The 20777-nt window shown below is 40.6% G+C and overlaps 1 protein-coding gene across 6 annotated transcripts in view; it reads right to left on the bottom strand.

The window, feature by feature from the left end:
* PAK3 (p21 (RAC1) activated kinase 3) overlaps positions 1 to 20777 on the bottom strand; it is a 275108-nt gene that overhangs the window by 11455 nt on the left and 242876 nt on the right. For all 6 annotated transcript variants that reach the window (XM_074915573.1, XM_074915572.1, XM_074915574.1 and 3 more), the window contains 9 exons: positions 19999 to 20130; positions 18873 to 19035; positions 14366 to 14429; positions 10596 to 10644; positions 7315 to 7427; positions 6341 to 6458; positions 5531 to 5630; positions 4908 to 5104; positions 311 to 448 (listed from right to left, as the gene is read on the bottom strand). In XM_074915573.1, the coding sequence (XP_074771674.1) occupies positions 311 to 448; positions 4908 to 5104; positions 5531 to 5630; positions 6341 to 6458; positions 7315 to 7427; positions 10596 to 10644; positions 14366 to 14429; positions 18873 to 19035; positions 19999 to 20130 (1074 nt within the window). The remainder of the gene's footprint in view (positions 1 to 310; positions 449 to 4907; positions 5105 to 5530; positions 5631 to 6340; positions 6459 to 7314; positions 7428 to 10595; positions 10645 to 14365; positions 14430 to 18872; positions 19036 to 19998; positions 20131 to 20777) is intronic.

Below are 20777 nucleotides of genomic sequence, written 5' to 3'. Positions count from 1 at the left end.
CAGCACAAGTTGCCCAGAGAGGTTACAGATGCCCCCTCCCTGAAAACATTCAAAGCCAGGTTGGTCAGGGCTCTGAGCAACCTGATGTCATTGAAGATGTCCCTGCTCATTGCAGGGGAGTTGGACCAGATGACCTTTAAAGGTCCCTTCCAACCCAAACGATTCTATGATTCTAGCTTATTGTTTATTTGAAAAGCACCGAGTCTGGAGACTAACATGAGGGGATTCCATCCGATGCCTTCAGGTTTAGCTGATGACAAAGCTGTTAACACAGTACAGTTGTTTTACTTGCAGCCGCTTCACATTTTACCTGCAGAAGCTCCTTGGCAGACCCTCGCCTGTCCACGTCCATCTCCAGGCAGCAGTTCAGAAAGTCACGAAACACAGCGGACAGTCGCTCGGGATTCTGCAGCTCTGGTGTCCCATTCGTAGCTATCAGATACAGCGCCTAGAGAAAAAGGAAACACAAGACTCCACCTGTTTTGTTTATATTCGTAACTGCTTATATAGACCCCATTTATTATGGAAAAAAAGCCCTGGTGCAGCCACAGCTATTCCAACATCAAAATGATCTTTGCCTTGACAGCTGATTTCATTGGCTGACCTAGTTAGTATGAACTACATCAGCAAAAGCACGTTTTGCTTCTCCAAGTATTGACACTAGCTTTACATCCTATTTTAAAGAGTGAATTTAGTCTATCTATATTATTCCAAAGGATTATTACATAAAATCCATCTTCGCAGTGCTCACTGGTCTCTAAAGTGCAGCTCCCATAAAACTACAGTAAAAGTTTTTTGCTCTGTTCTTAATAAAAAAATGGTAACCAGATGAAAAAAAGTAAATCCATCATCTTATTCCTTGGATAAAGAAACAGAAACATTTGGAACCTCATTTTCAACACAGACATGTAAGTTGCATGCACAAATACATTACGAAGAAAATGCGTAATTGGGCAGATAGGAGCCACCTGCAACTATGTCTTTCAGCAGCCTCCAAATTCCAGATTGGCTTCACTTATGTGGTAAAATGAAAAATTTTTAATGGTCTAATCAGAAAAATTAGTAATTCCATCCCTATGGTAACTTCATGCTAATTCTGATACTAAAGTAACTACATTAATGATGTCCCCATCCCAGAAATTGCCAGGGAAGAAATGGGAGGTTTTGGCAGTTGGTCTATTGAAAGCTCAGGCTTGGTGACATGGAGAAAGTGGCTTGGACTATGAAAGAAATATGTTCACTAAGTATTTCAGAAAAAACAGACAAGAAGCAGAATATACTATGCTGCCTTTAAACCATAATCTTCATGTTTCACACAAGCTTCCCAGTGAGAAATGTCCATCTCTTAAAACCACTGTTTTAGATAAGTTTGGGGTTTTTTTAGGAAAGATAAGAGTATTACACTTGTTTCATGTTTTCAGGGTCATCTTCACAGACAGAAGAGCTGGAACAACTTAAAACCCAAAGCAAAGTGTTACCTGAGAATTGGGAGTATTTGTCTGTGTTAAGGGTTGAGTCCTCTGTGAATTCCCTTCCATGATGTGAATAAACATCTGGCTGCTCATCTGAATGCACAGTCAATCTTGTGCACACAGACCTGTCCAAACACCTGAAAATTCCAGCTTTTCTCCTCCTGCAAAACATCTAGTCTAAGCTAAGCTTAAGTTTCTTACGCAAAGCCAAGGATGCTCACTTCCGTGCAGCTGACAGTGCTCATGCAGCTTAGCAAGTCTTCCCAATATTTCTCAGGCCAAGGATTTATAACGTAATTTTGCAAAACACAGAGTAAGTGTTCACTTGTAACCAAGGTCTTAACATGCTGAGAAGCTAGAAAGATGAGTTCATTCTGCTTTTGCAAGATGTTATTCAGAAACATAAACATTTTGAACTATTCAAACTTAAACTTGCAGATGTCTAAAATATACAGTAGTAATAATAGAAATACGCCTAGGAGTCTTCCATAAAAATGTCTACCATGATAATAACAGCTCTGCACTATTGGCATTTAAATAGAATTGACTTTGTTATTATCCTCTTAAATACAGAGGAAAATTTCCAAGCCTAAAAAGGCAAATGAACTATCCTAGAGTAAAAAACAATAAAAGGAAGTTTCTTTACTTTTCCCACAATGTAAATGTCACAAAATCAATTATCCTGTCCATCTACAGCTGACCTCAGCCACAAGACACAGTGGTGAGCTGGAGTGCCTGTCCTCACTGTGTTTAAATTGTGCTACCTGAGGGATGTTACTTCTCCTGCGGTAAAGGAATACAGCACCCATGTTCGACCTTGGAGATTTTATTCCAGCTACATTCACCTGACTGTGAAACAGAGTGCCAGAACAAATGGAGCTCTTTTAGTCCCTTGTTTCTTCACAGAACATGAATCATGAGGAAAAGTCATCTTTAGCTAGGTACTGCACCTTCTAAATACTTCTACTACAACAGAAGAACGTCTATGGGAAGTTGAAGTACCTTCTTATCATGTATCTTTTGGTTTCCTATGATAGAGCCAGAAAAGAAAAACAAGTACAGTACAGAGGAAACGAGTGTTTGCAGTAGCTGCAAAGGGGCAATAAACTCATTAATTTGTTTAACATACCAAGAAACAAGAAAGGATTCGGCATACAATTACAGCTGCAGTCTTGAAAATGATATCCTGAAGTTATCCAGGCCACCCAGATACATGACAGAACAATATACAGATGATTTAGAAGCCTGAAACTGTAGAAGATCCACAGCATTTGGAAAATATGCTACAGTTTTGAGGAAAATTGATGTGCTGTGGTTAATAAATGAATAAGCAAACAGAAATGTTTTGGGTTTGGTTTGTTGGGGTTTTTTTTAAATTGAAACTGGGGAGGTCCAACTTGCATTTCAAAGGATATATATTGCACCAATGTTTGTCCCTCGGGCCCTAGGCATATGCCTGATGGAAGGAAATTGCAGTGAGAGAAAACAAGTACCATCAGAGAAATATCCAGGACACTCGTGGCTGGAAAACAGTTCACTCCTGTGAGTTCTGCATAGGCTGGAAAGCCTGGGATGCATTTTGTCTACATGTGGAAAACAACAAATGCATCTACATTAAGACTGCTGTTAATTCTATGATTAATGATCCTTTAATGCCCTTATAATTTATTTAGGTATTTAAATTAGTGTCCATAACTGAAGCTTCTGTATGCTTTCCATTATTAAGACAATCATTCATAAAAATAAAAGAGCATCCTTTAGCTTCCAGGTTTTGCAGAATTTCCTGAATGTGCTCCAAGTGTGACTATTAAACCCAACAACTGCTGTGTGCTATCAGCTAAAAAACTTAACTGTAAAAAGAGGTCTTTCTTATAAGCTCTCCTGTTTGGATGCAGCTGAGATCTCTCACTGAAGTCTCTGATTCCACATAAAGCAGCAGATGGATCCTGTCCCTGTTGGGGTTGATTTACCTTAATAAAACTAGCTGATAACTGGGGAACTTCAGGTGGTCCATCACAAGCTTTTTGCCGTTCCTAGCTCAGGGGCAACAACCTCTGAAAAAGAATCCAGGAAGCAAATACAGATGGTAGCAACTTCAGGTGCCTGATTTTAATCTACTGCAATTTTACTCAGACACCTGAAGATGTTTTGAAGCTCTAAGTGTTCAAGGTGATCTTAACTCCAGCAGGAGATGAGGCATGTATGGAGAAAAAGAGCATCTCAAATCATCTGGGTAAGGGCAGGAATGGCTGAATGTGATTTGGTCAGAGATAAGAAATCGAATTATCTTTTCAACAGCTGACCTGAGGCTTCTTGAGAAGCCCCAGTCAACAACTGAGGTTAAGGAAGCAGGGAATTTTCAGCATCCAGACCACAAATGCTAATTCTCTTCATCTGTTTTTGCTGCCTTATACAAGCCAAATGCATTTTTTTGCAAGGGTCTTCCATAGAAGCAAGTGGAATATGGGGTCCTCTCATTGCAGGAAACTGGCGCAAAACAGGAACCGTTTTTTCAAAAGGAGTGGAAGACTGAAGTTTATATAATTGCTGTATTCCTGTCCTAAGTAGCATGACTGGGGATATTTCCTGACCATTCTGTTATTTCTTCTTTCATTCTGCAATATGCAGCCTGGGTGCCACAGACCAGACAAAGTGCAGCCTTACTGCTATGAGAAAAGCTACAGGTTATGCTCTATTTTAATTCTAGACTTAACAAAGAATATGTATGTATACACATAAGTCAAAAATAATTTCCTCATACATTCTTGCATCCTATCAGGAATTAACTGTGCAGTATTTAACTTTGCTTCAGCTATCAGTCATGAGGTTTTATCTTGGTATACATTTCTCCACTATTACACACTCATTTGGCATAAGAACTGGTCACTTCATTTTAAGGAATTAGGATAATACTGAAAATTTCAAAACATTAAAAATACATTAGTATACCACAAGTACCTGTGCTAAAACATACTTTTAGAAATGTATTTGATAATAAATAATTATGGCATTACTATAACCAGTGACAATTCCTGAAAGGCTCAGGTAAGCAATCAGCACTGATCAGAGTTTGAAAACAGTTCTCTCTCTGCAGATACAGTTGAAATGTTTTTCATAAAAATTTGCCAATTAAAGAAACTTGCTGCTGAAAAATTCTTGTCATTCAGGAATACAGCTCAAAGACAGTTCAAAAACTACACGAGAAATTTCAAGCATCACTGAAAGCAGAAATGGCACATTTCTGAATGCTACATGTCACTTTTCTTTTGAGGTCCTCCCACTGATGTAACCAAAGCTACAGTATATGCTGATATGCTCCAGTGACCTTTTCAGAAGCAGGCCTTGGTGGAACAAGTTCAAGCTGATGTGACTGGGATTTTGTCTGATGGAAGACAAAGTATGTGACAGCGGTATCTGATTTTATTTGCATCTTACCCTGAGAGGATTTTCATTAAGGTAAGGAGGTTCTCCTTCCACCATTTCTATTGCCATGATCCCAAGTGACCAGATGTCCACTTTGGGGCCGTATGCTTTTCTTGTCACCACTTCTGGTGCCATCCAGTAAGGAGTCCCGACCATTGTGCTCCGTTTACTCTGCTCAGGGGTGATCTGAGCACAGAAGCCAAAATCAGCTGAGGAGAAAAGCAAGTACTGTTAGAGTCAGCTTGAATTATGAAAATAAGCAAAAGAAATCCCCACTAAATGCCTGAGAATGCCTTGTAGAATCCATCTTGAAAAGCGGCCATGCTCTGTTCACTCAGTGCTGTAGCCAAGGAAATACTGGTCACTTAAAAACCCCCTCAAGTTTCGTGCAGTGGCTTTTATTCACTTGAAGCTTTAGATTGTAACTCCCTTCCTCTGGAAGGGACATACATAAACCAATGCCACTCTTTACACCTTTTTCCTTTCTATACCTCTCTGTATGCTGGAATTGAGCTCTTAGCTTGCAGCAGTGGTCAGTGTACTACCACAGGTATCACTTTTGGGTAACTGGCAGTCAGTCAAACGCAGCCCCACACCACATCCTGGGAAAGCTGCGCCTGACCAAGAATACCTACTCAATTTGACAGATCCATCCATTCCGAGAAGAATATTGTCACTTTTGATGTCTCTGTGGATCACTTGGTTTGAATGAAGGAAATCCAGTGCTTGCAGGCACTGACAGGTAAAAAAGAAACACGAGGGTAAAAATTAATGACCTGATTTCATCACACAAGAAAGGAAGTGGGTCTAAAAGATTTAATTTCTCGATGAGTTGTAAGTAATGGCAGAATATTGTGCTGTCAAGAACAATACCTTGCTGCTTCAACACTATTAGAGTACTAACTTTCTAAATGAAGTCATATTAGTTTTTGGAAGAGAAATGTCAATGATTGTTATAGACTATCCCCTCAAAGCACATAGAGAATGACTGCTGCTGCAGTCCACATGACAAACTATTGTTTGCCAAAAAAGAAGTAGTCCCTTCCTTCGGTATGAAGTGGATTACTTTCGGGTGGGAGGTTGTATGACAAAGATTTTATTGTTAGGCTCTACAGCAGATTTGAAAATAGCATGTTAGTCATTTTTCAGAAGCAAACACCATTTTGGGTGGAATGATATCCTTTTAAGCTGAGGACTGTGATAAATTAATCTCTATTTTTCTTTGCTGTTACTTTAAAATTCTGCCACTAGCATGTTTGCTTTTACAGGCAAGGAATGCAGTACAGGCATGCTCCAGGCAAATGTTTAAAGAGGCAAAGTTCAGAATAGTAAAAAAAAAAAAAGAAAAGAGAGATAGTACAATAACAGTATATAAGAGTATAACAACAGAGTATAGTAAGTACCATCCTGTCCAAGTGAACGGAAGCACACGTGGGATCTCTTACCTCCCTACAGACAGCTGCTATCTGTCCTTCATCCATGCATGTCTCTGTAACAACATCAGTTAAAGAGCCTCCAGCCAAGTATTCCATGACCACCCAGAGTTCATCACCAACTAGGTAGCTGAAAAAAGAAAACAACGGCATTGAGATGAATGTGCACAGCTGAATTACTTTATGAAAAAGACTACAGCTGATTGTTTCCAGGTCATTTTTAAATTAAGACAGAATAAATGAAGAGACATTCCTTCTAGGCTATATAGTTCTTAGAATCTGTGCAGTCTAAATGAGAAAGGCACATAAGTGAAAAATTAAGACATCATAGATGGAAAGCAAGTGAAAAAAGCAGTTTAGTAACAGCAAAGATAAATCTCAAACCAGGACATATCACATCATCTGGTACATCATCTTAGCACATAAATTCCATTATTAACTCCAGGAACAAGGCAACACAACTTTCATAGTTGTCCATGGTCGGAGGGTGTGTACCACTGAGGACAGAAATTGGTCAACAGTTTGGAAAACCTTACATAAAATACATTCAGAAACAGGAAAAACAATTTTAAAACTGGCAAATTATGTGTTTCTGGAATCAAGAATCTCGTCTTCCCGGAATCCACGGCAATGGAAAATAGTGGGAATGGCCCAAGGGAAATAATTTCTATGATGGTTTATCAGCACTTATCATAAGACACAGAAGACATTAACAAATAAGAAAAAATCCAAACAAACATGGAGGTAGTGGATTTACAGGCTGTTGTTTTAGTAAAATATAGCTGATCTTGGTTTTTGAAAACAGTCTTCAAACTATATATGCCACAAAGATTAATGCTGACAAAATGCAATCCCCTCTCGTGCACTGCATATGAGTAGATAAATAATAAAGAGGTCAATTTTCTGCCAGTGACCAAAGGTTTTTTTAGATCTTTGGTTTGCAGTATGTAAACGAACATTCACATGAAAATACTAGAACTACTCACCTGTCTAAATAGTTAACAATATTGGGGTTCTTATTTTCCCTCATGACCAGAATTTCATTAATAATTAGTTCCTTTTTGGGCTGTTGTTGGAGATTCATTTGCTTTATGGCCACCTAAAATGACATTGAAAACCATTAACTTGAGTTGTCTGTTGCATGTGATCAAAATGAACATGGAGTGAGTGTTTTTGGAATGATGTAGCAGAGTTGTGCCAAACTGTCTTGTTATTAGATATAAGAGCTCAGTAACTTATATTACAACATCCTATTTCTCTGTTAGCTTGGGTGGTCGTTACAGGACACATGGCCATATACATTTTGCCTTGTAAAATCTGTAAAAATGGTCTTTAAGTTATCAACCACAAATCTCTAACAACACTCTCTGGACCTACATTCTTCTCAAATGGCCTTAGTTTATCACCACTATTATTATTCATGCACGCTTTGCAAGGAGGAAGTGATTTTGTTACTGTGAAAATATATAAAACCAGCTGGTAATACTTTAGCAATTATATGATTTTTGATCATTATTCCAGCAACTGCTGTTATTCTTGACTTGACTGCATAACTGAAACACACATGGACATTATGTATAAAATGCTGTACTGAAAAGATCATTAAGGTTAACAAAAAAAGTCCAATCCTAACACTTCCTAACTTCCTGAATTTTGATTTTGCAACTCTAAATAACATTCTTTAACACAGTTTAGATTTGCAGTTATTTAAAACGAATAATCCATTCTGTTGTATTTTATGGATACATCTCAGGTTACAAGCCAGGTTTAGGGCTTTTAGATCCCTTGCAGACCTCCACCTAAGAGCAGTTACATAGCGCAGCACTGCAGGTGGATGAGAAACTACCAGTAAGATTCAGATTTATTTGCTGACAGCCAGAAATGATAAATCAGTAATCTTAAACTGTAGCCCCAAAGAGCAAAGGGATTCTCTAAGGCACCACCTTGTCTGTTTATCAGTAATGTGATCGCTTTGGCTCTGATCGCTTTGTAGCCATCCTGCTGCTGCCTCATCCTGGCTCCACTGCCAAGTCCCATCTTCCCCCAGGAAGCCACAGTCTCCACTTAAGTTTTTCATCCTGGCCTCCTTGCCGAGCCTGCTTCTGCCAGCCCCGTCCCTCTGGGCTCAGCCCTGCTTCCTTAGCTGCCATCCAGCTCAGCTCTGACCAAGGACTCCTACAAATACATCTTCCCCAGCAGTCCCAGGACAGCCCTCCAACCCGACATGTACCTTGTGGGGAGATGCGGCCTGGTGGCTATTTGAAGTCTGCCTCTTGTTCCTGCCATATGCAATTTGGCCAGCCTCTCCCTCTGTCTAGTCCTGCTCTTGACACAGCATGAAAGAGAACACCCCTCCGCCCTCACTCCTGGTTTTCTACCTAGATTTTCAGGCAGAGTTTGTATATATTACATATTATGTTACAGCACTGGCGGATAAGGGAAAGCAACTGACATCATTGAACTGGGCTTGTGCAAAGCATTTGACGCTGTCCCGCACGACATCCTTGTCCCTAAATTGGAGAGACGTGGATTTGACAGATGGACCATTCAGTGGATGAGGAATTGGCTGGATGGTCATGCTCAGAGCCGAGGTCAACGGCTTGATGTCCAAGTGGGGAGCAGTGATGAGTGCTGTTCCTCAGGGGCTGGTGTTGGGACTGGTGCTGTTTAACATCCTTCTTGGCAACATGGACAGTGGGATCGAGGTACCCTCAGCAAGTTCACCAACGACACAACCTGTGTGGTGCGGTCACATGCTGGAGAGAAGGGATGGACCATCCAGAGAAGCTGTGGCTGCCCCCTCCCTGGCAGGGTTCAAGGCCAGGTTGGACAGGGCTTGGAGCTAGCCTGGGCTAGTGGAACTGGATGATCTGTAAGGTCCCTTCCAACCCAAACCATTCTATGGTTCTATGATATTCAAAACTCTGGCTTGGAAAAGGAAATTAATGTTAAGATGATACTTTAAATTGGCCACTACAAGGGCTGTCAGGGTTAACACCTCTTTCCTTCAATATTTGTTTCTCACTCTCCTGTCCCCCACGTCCCTGGCTGCAATAGGCTGTCACTGACAACGGTCCTCAATGTGGCTGTATTGCTTAGGAGAGAACTTTGCTCTTAGACATCTTTTCATTTGTCAATGTGTGTGTCAACCAGCTTTAGTATGACTATAACAGAAAATTGCATCCTAAACATGATCTCTCTTTAATTAGGTCTTGCATTATACTTTGAAGATGAAACACATGATAGAAAAAATGCTAAATAATATTACCGTCTGAACCTGTGATTAAAATAAATTGGGACTGAATGACAGCAGCCTCCATCAGCTAGTTGATGCACTGATGTATTTAATAATTAAAGACAGAGCTAGTGTGTCCTTCTCTGAAAGATACCGCTCCTCTCCCTGCATTCTTTCTGGTAGTTAACAAGGACAAAGTCTGTCTGAAATCAGGCAATCTAATGAAGCTATTTATTCCTCACAGCAATAGGGGAATCTGTGACCCCCCCGTGACCTCTCCTGAGGCCTCTCATTATGACAGATCTCTAGGTTTTACAATTTGTATTGCTAACTGATCTATGGCCAGGTCCACAGGCAGATTTTATACAGCAAATGTAGAGAGTGAAATTGTATATATAGACCAACATTCTCTGTAATAACACAACTTCATGCACACTGGGGAACAGAGATATAACAACTTCTAAACCAATACATTTACACTGTCAATAAAAACTATACAGTTTTTAACAGGCCCAAAAGCTTGCTGGGACTTCTTTACAGGTTTCTCTCAATTAAAATACACATTCAGGGATGATGTAACATGCCACCAGGCTGGGACCAAAAATACTGTGGAGAGCACTGACCTGTTCTGAAGACAGTAAGTAAAAAAATAATTACAATTGGCCTTATCAGTCCAAGCAGAGAGGACCAGAGCTCTTGTTGATTCCAGGGGGACCAGGACCTGCCTCCAAGGAATTTGCAGGCACCTTTCCAGGCATTAATCAACATCTCAGTGTAATGGTTGCTAGAAAGTGGATGGCCACCCTAAGTGTCCAGTTACTGAGGCACAGAACCACGTTGCCCTTGAAGAGCTTTCACTGAAAAGTTGAAGACAGCAGATGACATATTTTGCCAGCTGACATTAGTCTGTGCTTCAGAGGAAGAGCCTTTGCAGTAAAGATCTACCCGTGTCCCGGAAACCCCATCCACAGTTCACACCAGCGGGGAAAGCACTGAATACCTGCAAAATCTGCTGGGACTGTTGACACTTACCTCTTGTCCTGTGGCGATGTCGATTGCTGTATAAACAGTTCCCGATGCCCTAGAAACAAAACAGCAGCAAAGAAATGAGAAGCAGTTTAGTCCCTATGAGTGAAAGCAAGCCCAAATAGAAGATCTCTGCTGACTGTAGTGTTTATAAAACACCTTTGTTCACCCACTCCTTCAGCCAGCAGCCCTCTGCCATGCAGGGTATCCAAGAGAAAACTTATGTCCAACATGAAGAAAAAGAGCTGGTTCAAATCTCAAATATACATACTAAATTATTTTAGTTAAAACTTACAGGTGGAAGTCTTTACAAAAACTGGAAAATAATACATTTAATTATTTTCCCATTTTCTCTGGTTTTGCTTCATTGTGTCCCTGACACCCCACCCCATCCCCCCTCTTTTTGTTTTTGTGTGTAGGTTTTTTTTTTCCCCAAGGAATGTAACATAGTCTAGTTGTGCCTTCTCAGACCTCTTACTTGAATCTATCTGCAAAATTCAGGCAACACCATGCAATCATTCTGAGAACCCTGGATACATGTGACAGCCATCTGAGGAAAACTGAGCATGCAAGGAAACTTTTCTCCAGCCATCCTGAGAGGTCACAGCTAGAGCAAGTTAAGGCATTTATTGTTTCACACACAAACGGAGAACTACTCAAAACAGAGGATCCTTAGACAGCTTCTTTGTGTGCCAGCAGCTGCTTCTGTTAGGTGCACCAGACACATGAAGGACTCTTCATGGTGTCTATGTTTTGCTTCTGTGGCAGACATCAGTTGTGTTGTAGAGCCACCAGAAATAAATGGCATGCTCACCTGCAGACTAGACAGTGTGGGGTTTTGTTTGCCATCTGCCTCTCATTAAAAGAGGTTCTTCCCCTGTAATGATGTGAAGGGCCAGAAAAGGCCACTATCAGAGGAAATCCTTTGGGTTTAAAAGCAACTGTGGCCTTGTAAACCCTAATGGGGCTTCCTTCTGAGCTAAACCACAGGTTTACGCTGCCATCATTTAAGAAGCCCATGGAATGGGAATTCTGAGAAGTGGGAACACGCATCCGGCAAGTGTCCCATTGACTAAAAATGCCAGAACCAGTTTGCTCATTTTTACATGATCCCCTGGCCTGCTTGTTTACCTGCAGGCTGAAATATTTCTGACACATTTTAATTCAACAGTCACCAGAGACTGTATGTCTGTGTTGAGAACAATGTTCTCATTGGGCACGCTATGTATTCTTTTAATATAAATGCAAATGCATTTTCCTATGACTAATTGTCAAGATTAGTCCAATTTGTTTTCATAAAAAGCCAACACCATTTATTCAGACTTGCTAACATTGTGCTGTATCTCCTGAGCAAAGTCCTGTCAGGGTTTATTTAAAAACAGCTATTTAAATTAGGATGCTTTTGGTATGCTCCAGGCCATCTGTGAGGAGTTTAGATAAAGGTGAGTAATTTAAGTAAAGCTGTGAATTAATTGCAAGGGCTCTACGATTCTGCATTATGAACTTTTACTTCTAAGCATTTATAATTTCTGATCTGTATCTAACTTTTAAACGCCTCTGTAATATCTTGTTTTTAATGCAGTTAGGCAAGTACCAGGACCCACAATTAGATCTGTGTCATTGTGATGCAGTGCAGTACAAGTTAAAAAAACCAACCTCAACCCAGGCTGCTCATGATTCCATACTAATTTGTCTTCATAGCAAGAGCTAACACTGCTTGAACAAACACAGCCTTTTTATCAAGAACTAGTTAAGTAAGTTTCCTTCAGTGTCAGCAGCATTTTCCTTCCTCAACTGGAGAGAGATGACAAACCAGAGACTCAGCACTGAAGCTGACCTATTCTTCAGCACGGGCCTGCTGACTACCGTTCACTGCAGAGTGACTGTAAAACCATCACACTGTTTATTAACTTACCAGCTGCATGAAGCCATGAAGTGCTATGTCCTGGTCAAGCTGCTTTTCCTTACATAAGTAGCTCTCTAACTGCAGTTCTCCAAGCAGCCACATTTACTGCCTTGTGGTGCTCTCATTAGCAGCCACTAAAAAACTACTTGCTTCCCACACTACAAGTGCCTCTGGCATAACTGTACCCAACTCGTTGCAAAGGTGGGCAGCTCAGGAACTGGCACCTACATCAACTAAGCACATCAGCACCATCCGAGGCAGTGACATCTCAGCCCAGCCCTGCTGCAGACAGACACGCTAACCCCAGCCATGCAGCAGTACAGTTCCTCCTGATCATCCTGTTTGATTACCTTTGTGATGATTTTTTTCTTTAGGATCTTTCCCCATCACTGTAAATTGACCTGTGGCATTAGTCGTGAGCTGGTTACGCAGCACACTCACTCCTCTGTAAGAAGGGCATGCAATCTTCAGGTTGTACTAAAAGCTGGAGGAAATCAATTTAGATACCCTTTTAGGCCAGATATTAGCCACTTGTCTTTCCACCAGTTGTTGAAGCACCTTTGTACAAGCTCACTCCTAGGATAGGACTGTCAAAATAAAAGATTGTGAGGGTGATGGTCATATTCTCACGGTGACAGCAATAATCTGCTTCACACGCATGTTTATTCTCACTTCTTCAGTTCACGCTTATCTTTTGAGAGACTGGCGCAGCTCTAAGAGTCCACCGATGTTTTACAAATGACAGTAAGGACCAAAGCTTCAGGTATAAAGCGAGCTGGAATCTGAGAAAGGGTGTTTATACAATGAATGGAGCAGAAACACCTCCCCACAAGTGCTCTACCAAACAAGATATACCTATCATAAAGCGTGCCAGAGAAAAAGCATGAGTGTGTCTGGCTTTCTGTAGTATATATCAGTTCCAGGTCAGCAACACACTACTATGAGTTCAAACCTCACAAACACTTAAGGCAGAAAAGTATCTCTGATGTCAGTAAACAGTTTCTGTCACACACTGACAGCAGTGTGATCCTTGTGTTACACAAATGGCGCTAGCTCTCCTGGAATTACAATACAGCCAAGAAAACTTTGACAGAACAGGAAGCCTGCCCATAATTAAAATGCAAGTCAGATATCTAATTTTTATGTAATTTATTTTTTTATTGCCTCCTCACATAGGAAATATTTCAAGTCAATCCTATTTACAGTAAGCAAAGTTGTGTTTCAGAAGAGAATAGCTTGGTTGATTATTTTCAGTAAACTCCCAAAACCTGCAGGATCCACAAGTGGTCTGTCATTAGGCAAATGATGCATTTTCTCATCAAGTACTTTGTGCATCAACACTGTGTTTATTACTGAATTTTTGTTTTTTGTTACCTCTGCTAGAAAAGAGAGCTTATTTTTTAATCTCTGGTTTCAGTTTCTAAACTATGTGGTTATACTCCTGATCACTGAGTATTTTTTTAAGCAAACTATTTGAAAGAAATGTTATTGAGAACTGTTATTTATCTGACAACTATCAGGTGGTAAGTTGCTCTTTTTGGCAATAAAGGTTTTTTGCCTTTCTTTAGCATGGCCATATTATTTTGAGACATACAAAACTGATTTCTCCTAGGAAAATAAGCCAATAGGTGCCACACACTTGAGGGACGGTAGATCTTCCAGGTCTTGCTCCTTGCTGCAGACAAGACATTGCCAGCATTAATTTGTCTTTGACAATGCCTTCTGACCACAGTTACAAATTCTGATCAGTACTGAGAGACAGAAGAATCTAAACCCAGAGTCTGAACATGTTTGGAGCTTGCCTCACTTCACACGATATTCCAGCAGCAAACTACCTGGCCCATGTATAAGTAACTGTGATTTGACTTACCCTTGGCCAATTTTTTCAAATCGAGTGTATTTCTTCTTAGGATCTCCCACACTCACAATGCTCCCTGAAAGAAACAAAATAAAGGTGCTAACTTAAAAATGGAGATACTACCTTCCAGCAGATCAGAAATGCAGCCCCACTGTCTGGGGTTGTGAGCTGTCTGTCATCAGTTGGGTAACAACAACAATACAGACAGCTCTGTAGCACAGATGGCCTCTATGAAGACTGATTTCCTACAGTCCTTTAGAGAGTTACCTTGACAGGAAACTAAGAACATGCAGAAACATTCAGAGACAGATGTCTGAAAAGAACAAGTACCAATGCAAGTATTTGTTGTCTATAAACATCAATGAAAGCTGAAAGAACAGAGCTTTTATTTTCTTAGGAATACATACTCTGTGTGATTCAACAGAAGGTTTAATACTTCTGAAGATTAAAAGCACCTTGGGTTCTGGAATCAATTTTTATGAACAGGTGCCATTTTCTGAACAGGAAGAATATTGCAAAGTGTTTCCAGGAGGGGATCTTCTCAGCCTTACAGCAGTTTGCCAAAAGAATGCCTTTATGTTTTTAAAGAAGAGCATCTCATGTTATAACCAATAATTATGGGGCTTTAAGAACTATGACTCTCAATTTATCACCAGGCCAAGTTCCAAAGACGACCTCGCTTGTGTCATTTTAAGAATTAAACTGCTTGTCTTCAACCTGACTTGGATCAGCAACTAGTATTTGACTTGCACTCTCAACACTGCACACATGCTTATCTTCAGAACTAAGCACAGCCGTGATGGATAACAAGAACAGCAATGCTCCTCAGGTGCTAGTGTTACACAGACAGCTGCACAATTGAGATGCTGATAATTTCATGAGCGCAGGTGATGCGATTTAGAAGCCAGGCCAGACGGGGTGCTGCCGCCTCCCGGCAGCTCTGCGCTGCAGCAGCGGGAAGGCAGGGCCAGCCTGTCCGGCACCGGGCAGTCTGGGTTCAGCTGCCGTTGTGGAGCTCACGTGCCACTGAAAGCTAAAATTAAAGCATGTACTGCTTGACAGCACGTTGCCCACTCAGAGGTTTAGGCACTCTAAACGGAAAGAAGAGAAGGCAGTAATTAGGATACTGTGTTTGTGTCAAATGAAAGAGCCAAAATCTGATAAACTAAACCAAAATAATTAAAAAAAAATAATTGTTTTTTCTGGTCCAGTAGTTTCCTAGATAAAACACAAACAATGAAGCCTAAGGTGATGGCTCAATGCAAATGACTTCTAAAGACTTAACTTGTAACATACATCACTGAAATACTTTAAGAGGATTAGTTTAAGAGGAAAGACTTCCAATGTTTTGCAGCATATTTTGTTTGATCTAGCAATATTTCTGTGTTACAAATACACATACTTATTTGTTCACCTGTGCATCCAAAATAGAACTAGGTGATGCATCATTCACTGTAAGCAGTAACATCTCTCTTCCCTGGCCAGGCCATTTCTGTTGAGCAGAGGGGCTTTAACATCCAAATGGGTATCTGACTGGATGCCTAGCCAGGAATCCTGCCTGCCAGCACCGCAAGAACACGGGGCATCAACACCATCTGGTACATTCACTGCTAAAACAATTTTGCTGGCCTTGGCAAGGTTGCTAATGGGAGCTGCAGGAGAAGAGGTTTCCTTTGTCCCATGGTACTCGATCCCCTCGCCCAGAACTCCAGAAACGTCAGCTAGTGCCCACTGCTGAAACACGTAACATAAGATGAAGCTTTCATTCTGCCTCTCTATAGTGGGTCTCCACTGCAAAATAACTCTTTGGTCAGGAAGAATATGACTGGAGGACTGTAGGACTCCCTTTTAACTGACTGGAAGAAGGGATGTGAGATGAGAAAGCATACCCTCCTGCTCACACTGCTGAGCTTAACCATGCCCCAGACAGAGATCCTCCTGGGACTCTGTACTACTAAACAAACACTGCCCTAATCCTGTGCTGGGCTGGACAACAGGAAAAACACTGTTGCCGGTGTCTGGCTAGGTGCTATTTTCAGCTAGTTAACGGAACTGTGTATCTATCAGAACAGATACCAGAAGTTCATGGAAGTTCACGTTAGAAAAGACTAAAGAAGACAACAGCAAAACAAATATTTTGAAAGAGAATTTTCCAAATTTGCCATTGATTTTGCAGTTCAGATTTCTGGAGTTTTTCCTCAATGCTGGAGTAGCTGCTTTCACAGTTAGTTGTTTGTGGCTGGCTTCCTGTGCTTAAGACAATGCACATCAAATATGACAGCACTAAGATCAACAGAGTGATTGGTACACGGCTCCAGTTCAGAGAATCACTCCCTACACTGGACAAAAGATACACATATCAGCTATTTTGATTTCTTTAAGCACTTTCTTTTACCAATTCTTAAATTAAGTGGATAAAGAAGCAGAATTGGGCCACTTTGTGTTTTATAATTACAGTGGAACATATTCATGATTTCATTACAGACAGAATTTTGTTTGATCTTATCTCAATATTACAGGCTTTACTCCCTAGTAAAACTTGTAATGAAAATGGCTCTAAAATAACCCAAGCTATTTCAAGCAGAAAATAATTATGAAAGCAATTTAAGATAAAAGAGCAGGGGACATCTTCCTAAAAGTAGCATAAAATCAATTGTGGGGGAAGTAGGCAAGGTGGAGAAATCATATGAGTTAAAAGAAAACAGAAGAAAACAACCACCACACATGCTTAAATCCAATTAGCTCAGGACTATAACAAAAAAGCATCACCCCCATTTTCAGACAGCTCCATGAAAGCACAAAAAGATTTTCATTGTCCACATCACAATTTGCCCAAGGCAGACCTTCAGACCTTGCTCACTTGGTATCAAATTCTTAAAGAAAAAGCAGGAAAGCACATTTCAAAGATACAACCCACAATAACTTAAGGGCTCAGTCCTAATCTGGCATACACAGAAGCCTGAATAAATGATATTGCATACTTACATCCACATACACAGTGTACTTGCAGATCTCATGCTGGAAGCCTGCGTCAAACATTTAGTCTCAGTTGAAGAAGCTGTCATTCCTCCCTTTACCCTGGCAAGGTAACTATCTGCTCTGGAATTTATTTCATTGTGCCCTCAGCTAAAGCTGTTGAACTTAGCCCTTGGATACTCCCTAATGGCATTGAGATTGAGTTTATAGTCCTGTCAACCTGCTAAGGGTGCAGAAAACTCTACACAAGCAGCTGAAATCTCATAGCTAAGGAAGACTTCAGTGTCTGCAGTCACACCAGCCATCAGCGGCAGGGCAGCTACAACAAAAATGCTGGTATAGCACCAGAACAAGCATGGATACCACTGTGAAGAAGCCAGAGCCAGACTGCATCCATTAAAGAGAGAACATTATTGGCTTTGAGATCAAACACAAGGAGGTGTAGATCAATCCACGTTTTGCCCTAACAGTTAATGGTAGATACAGTGTAAATTGGGCTATGTTATGAACCCAGCCATTTATTATCTGAGAACATAGCATTGGCAGCTATTACGTGCAAGAAGCAGATTAAACTGGTTCTACTGCAGATTCACAAAGGGCTTGATATGCTTTCCTAGAGTATGATCGGCACAGGGGTCTGGGGGCAATGGTTATGATTCTAATAGTATTAACTGGCTGGGAATTAGCTATGACAAAGTGCTATTTATCTGAAGAATATAGAGTGGATGTGTTGGAGGCTGGCTCCTAAGAAATGCTTACAGTGCAGTTTTACCTGATCATGCCACATAGATGTGTCTCTTTGATACATCTTTATAAGCATAAAGCTAAGAAATAAAATAAAGATTGTTAGAAAAGTATTTTTTCTTCTTTTGAGGCACACTAAAAACACCTCTTCATCTCTATCCATGGTGTGAACTGATGTTCTTTCAAAGGAGTTATCTCTGACAAAAATGTAAAATTCTTATAAAAATGAACAATGATGTATTAGTAGAAGCAGTAGTAGTAACAACAATCATAGAAGTGACACCACTAGAATATCTGCGGCAGAAGAGCTTCTTGAGGCTGAAGGAATCAGTTTAGTGCTGTAGTTGTCTACTGATAAAAAAAACACCTGATAATAAAAAACCCAAACCAAACAAGAAAAAAAAAAAACCAAACCCAACAGATTTCTGTGAAGTGTTTTGGCTTCAATGACTGGTAAGAAGTCAGGAGTCTAAAGAGAATTTAGGAACCCAAACATTCTGTTCAAATTTGGCCATTAGCTCGCAGGAGTTCACTAGGTCACGGCCTTCTGCTCAACCCGAAATAATGTCTGCTTTTCCCTTTAGTGGAAAAGGAGACTCAGGCAAATCCAACCCAGTCACAGCTGCCTTCAGAGGCAGAATGAATACCCAGAGTACTCTCTTGCTCCCTCTAAGCACAATAACAGTTTGTGTAGGGAGTAGTAAGTGATGCTATGCTGAGGATGAACATTTGGTACATATAATCCTGAGACATGTATACAGTACACTGCTTTATCAGACAAGAAATACAGAATACATACTCAGTTTCTCTAGGATCTCCTCATCTGTCATCTTGGATTTTTTTCGCTGCCGGTCTGTGTTTCTGTACAAAGTGTTTGTGTTTGAGTTTTCAGGTTGGGGAGTGGTGGCTTCTTTAGCTGGTGCTGGTGCAGCGGCAGGTTCAATTACAGAGCGTGTGTAGATCTGTGACAAGAAATTATTTTGTGTCAGAAAGATGGCTTGCAGAGACACCCCTGAGATCATATTTCAAATGCAAACCCTTAGGAAGCTACTGTCTGCTACACCCAAAGCTCTTAAAGTGTTTATTTTTGCTGTCCACTTCTCAAACTGAACAGACAAAAATGAAAGGCTAGTTTTACACAAGTTCATGGCCAATTTAATTTCCAATTTTCATTGATTTTCTGAAAGATGACTGAAACAATGAATTTCCTGTGTTGCAAGGATACAGAACTAGATCTGTCCAGGGCCCCAGAGCCTTGTTCCTTGATGCTCATGTGTTTTCATGGGTAACAGATTGACTCTTTAGTTGGTATGTGTCTGAATAGAAGCAGGGAGCATTTCCCTTTTCTGATTATAACTGCCGAACTGACTTCTCATCAGTTATTTCAAGCTTTAGGGGGTGGCCTTTAGGAGCTGTGTTCCAGTCCTTCAGAGACCTACCTTCTCTTTACAATGCATAGCTGCACAGGATTCTTTTTACCAAACTTCAATCATGTCAAAGTTAAGGGTGTAGTCTAAGCTGTTCAGTTAGCTACTAATACAGTCTGTGGAGAGGGACAGGTACCTCCAGGGGACACCTTCTCAATGTATCATGCAAGGGTGTGAACTGCATCTGATGACCACTCTCCCCAATGATGACAGAGAGCCTACACAGATACTTTGGACAAAGCTGCTCACTTTTACACCAGTAGCATTAAAAGATACAATCTGATACTGAGATATCATAGGAATCAGAATCACAAGAATCGTAACTAAATGTGAAAGTTCAAAACATATTTTCCTGGTGTCAGTTGCTTGGGTGAAGCACTATGTCATGTTAGGACTCCAGCCCCCAGAGTCTTCATCCATGAATGGCAAGTGCTGTCTGATCAGAAAGATGCAGCTCTGAATTATACAAATACAGTCCTAACCAAAGCTGGGACTTACTGATTTTGTGTGTTCAGGCCGTGGTGCAATAACAGGTGGAGGTTCATTGTCATCTTCCTCTTCTTCATCATCTTCATCCTCTTCTTCAGAAACAGAGGGAGCTAGTGGGGGTTCTGATGCTGTTTTTGTGCTCTGTGGACAGACAGCATTGTGACAGTCACCATTTTGGCACTTCGTAAGTTTGATAATTACACACAGCTTTAGTCTGCTTAGACATCAGAAACCAATCTAGATGTGCCTACAGTCCTACAGGCCTCAGTTCTAAGTTACACATGACACAATACAATTTAAAGGTTACAAATTATCATGCTGTTTTGTTAATTTGTCTTGGTGTTTTTAATTTTTGCTAAAAAACTCTAAATCACTCCTGTGCTTAGTCAAAGTCTAATTTTACAAAATGTAGTACTTGAATATATCACGAGAAATCACATCTACTTGCTGGCTAATTACTTTGGCATTGTGTCTACAGAAATGGTAACAGTTAATTAAGCTAACAGGTGTCTACTGGCTAAGTTAATTAACACACTTCAAAGCGCAAAGCCTCCTTCACCATCTTGCTGGGAGTTTGGTTATGGAGAGAAAAGCTCTTTGTTTCCTTACTGCTTTACCAGTGGGGTAATCATATTGCCTGTTTTCACAGTGCTGTATTTCCCCATTTAGTAGTTATCTTTTCAGCACCATCCTCTCCTTTACCTAATCATAGGTTAACATGCTGATTTTCCACAGTTTGCCCGTTTCTTACCACAGCAGTAACCCAGAGTGAATGCAGCCCTCTCAGC

The sequence above is a fragment of the Athene noctua genome, chromosome 11 (genome assembly GCF_965140245.1).
Source record: "Athene noctua chromosome 11, bAthNoc1.hap1.1, whole genome shotgun sequence".
Lineage (NCBI taxonomy): Eukaryota > Metazoa > Chordata > Aves > Strigiformes > Strigidae > Athene > Athene noctua.
This window is presented reverse-complemented; position numbering and strand designations above follow the sequence as displayed.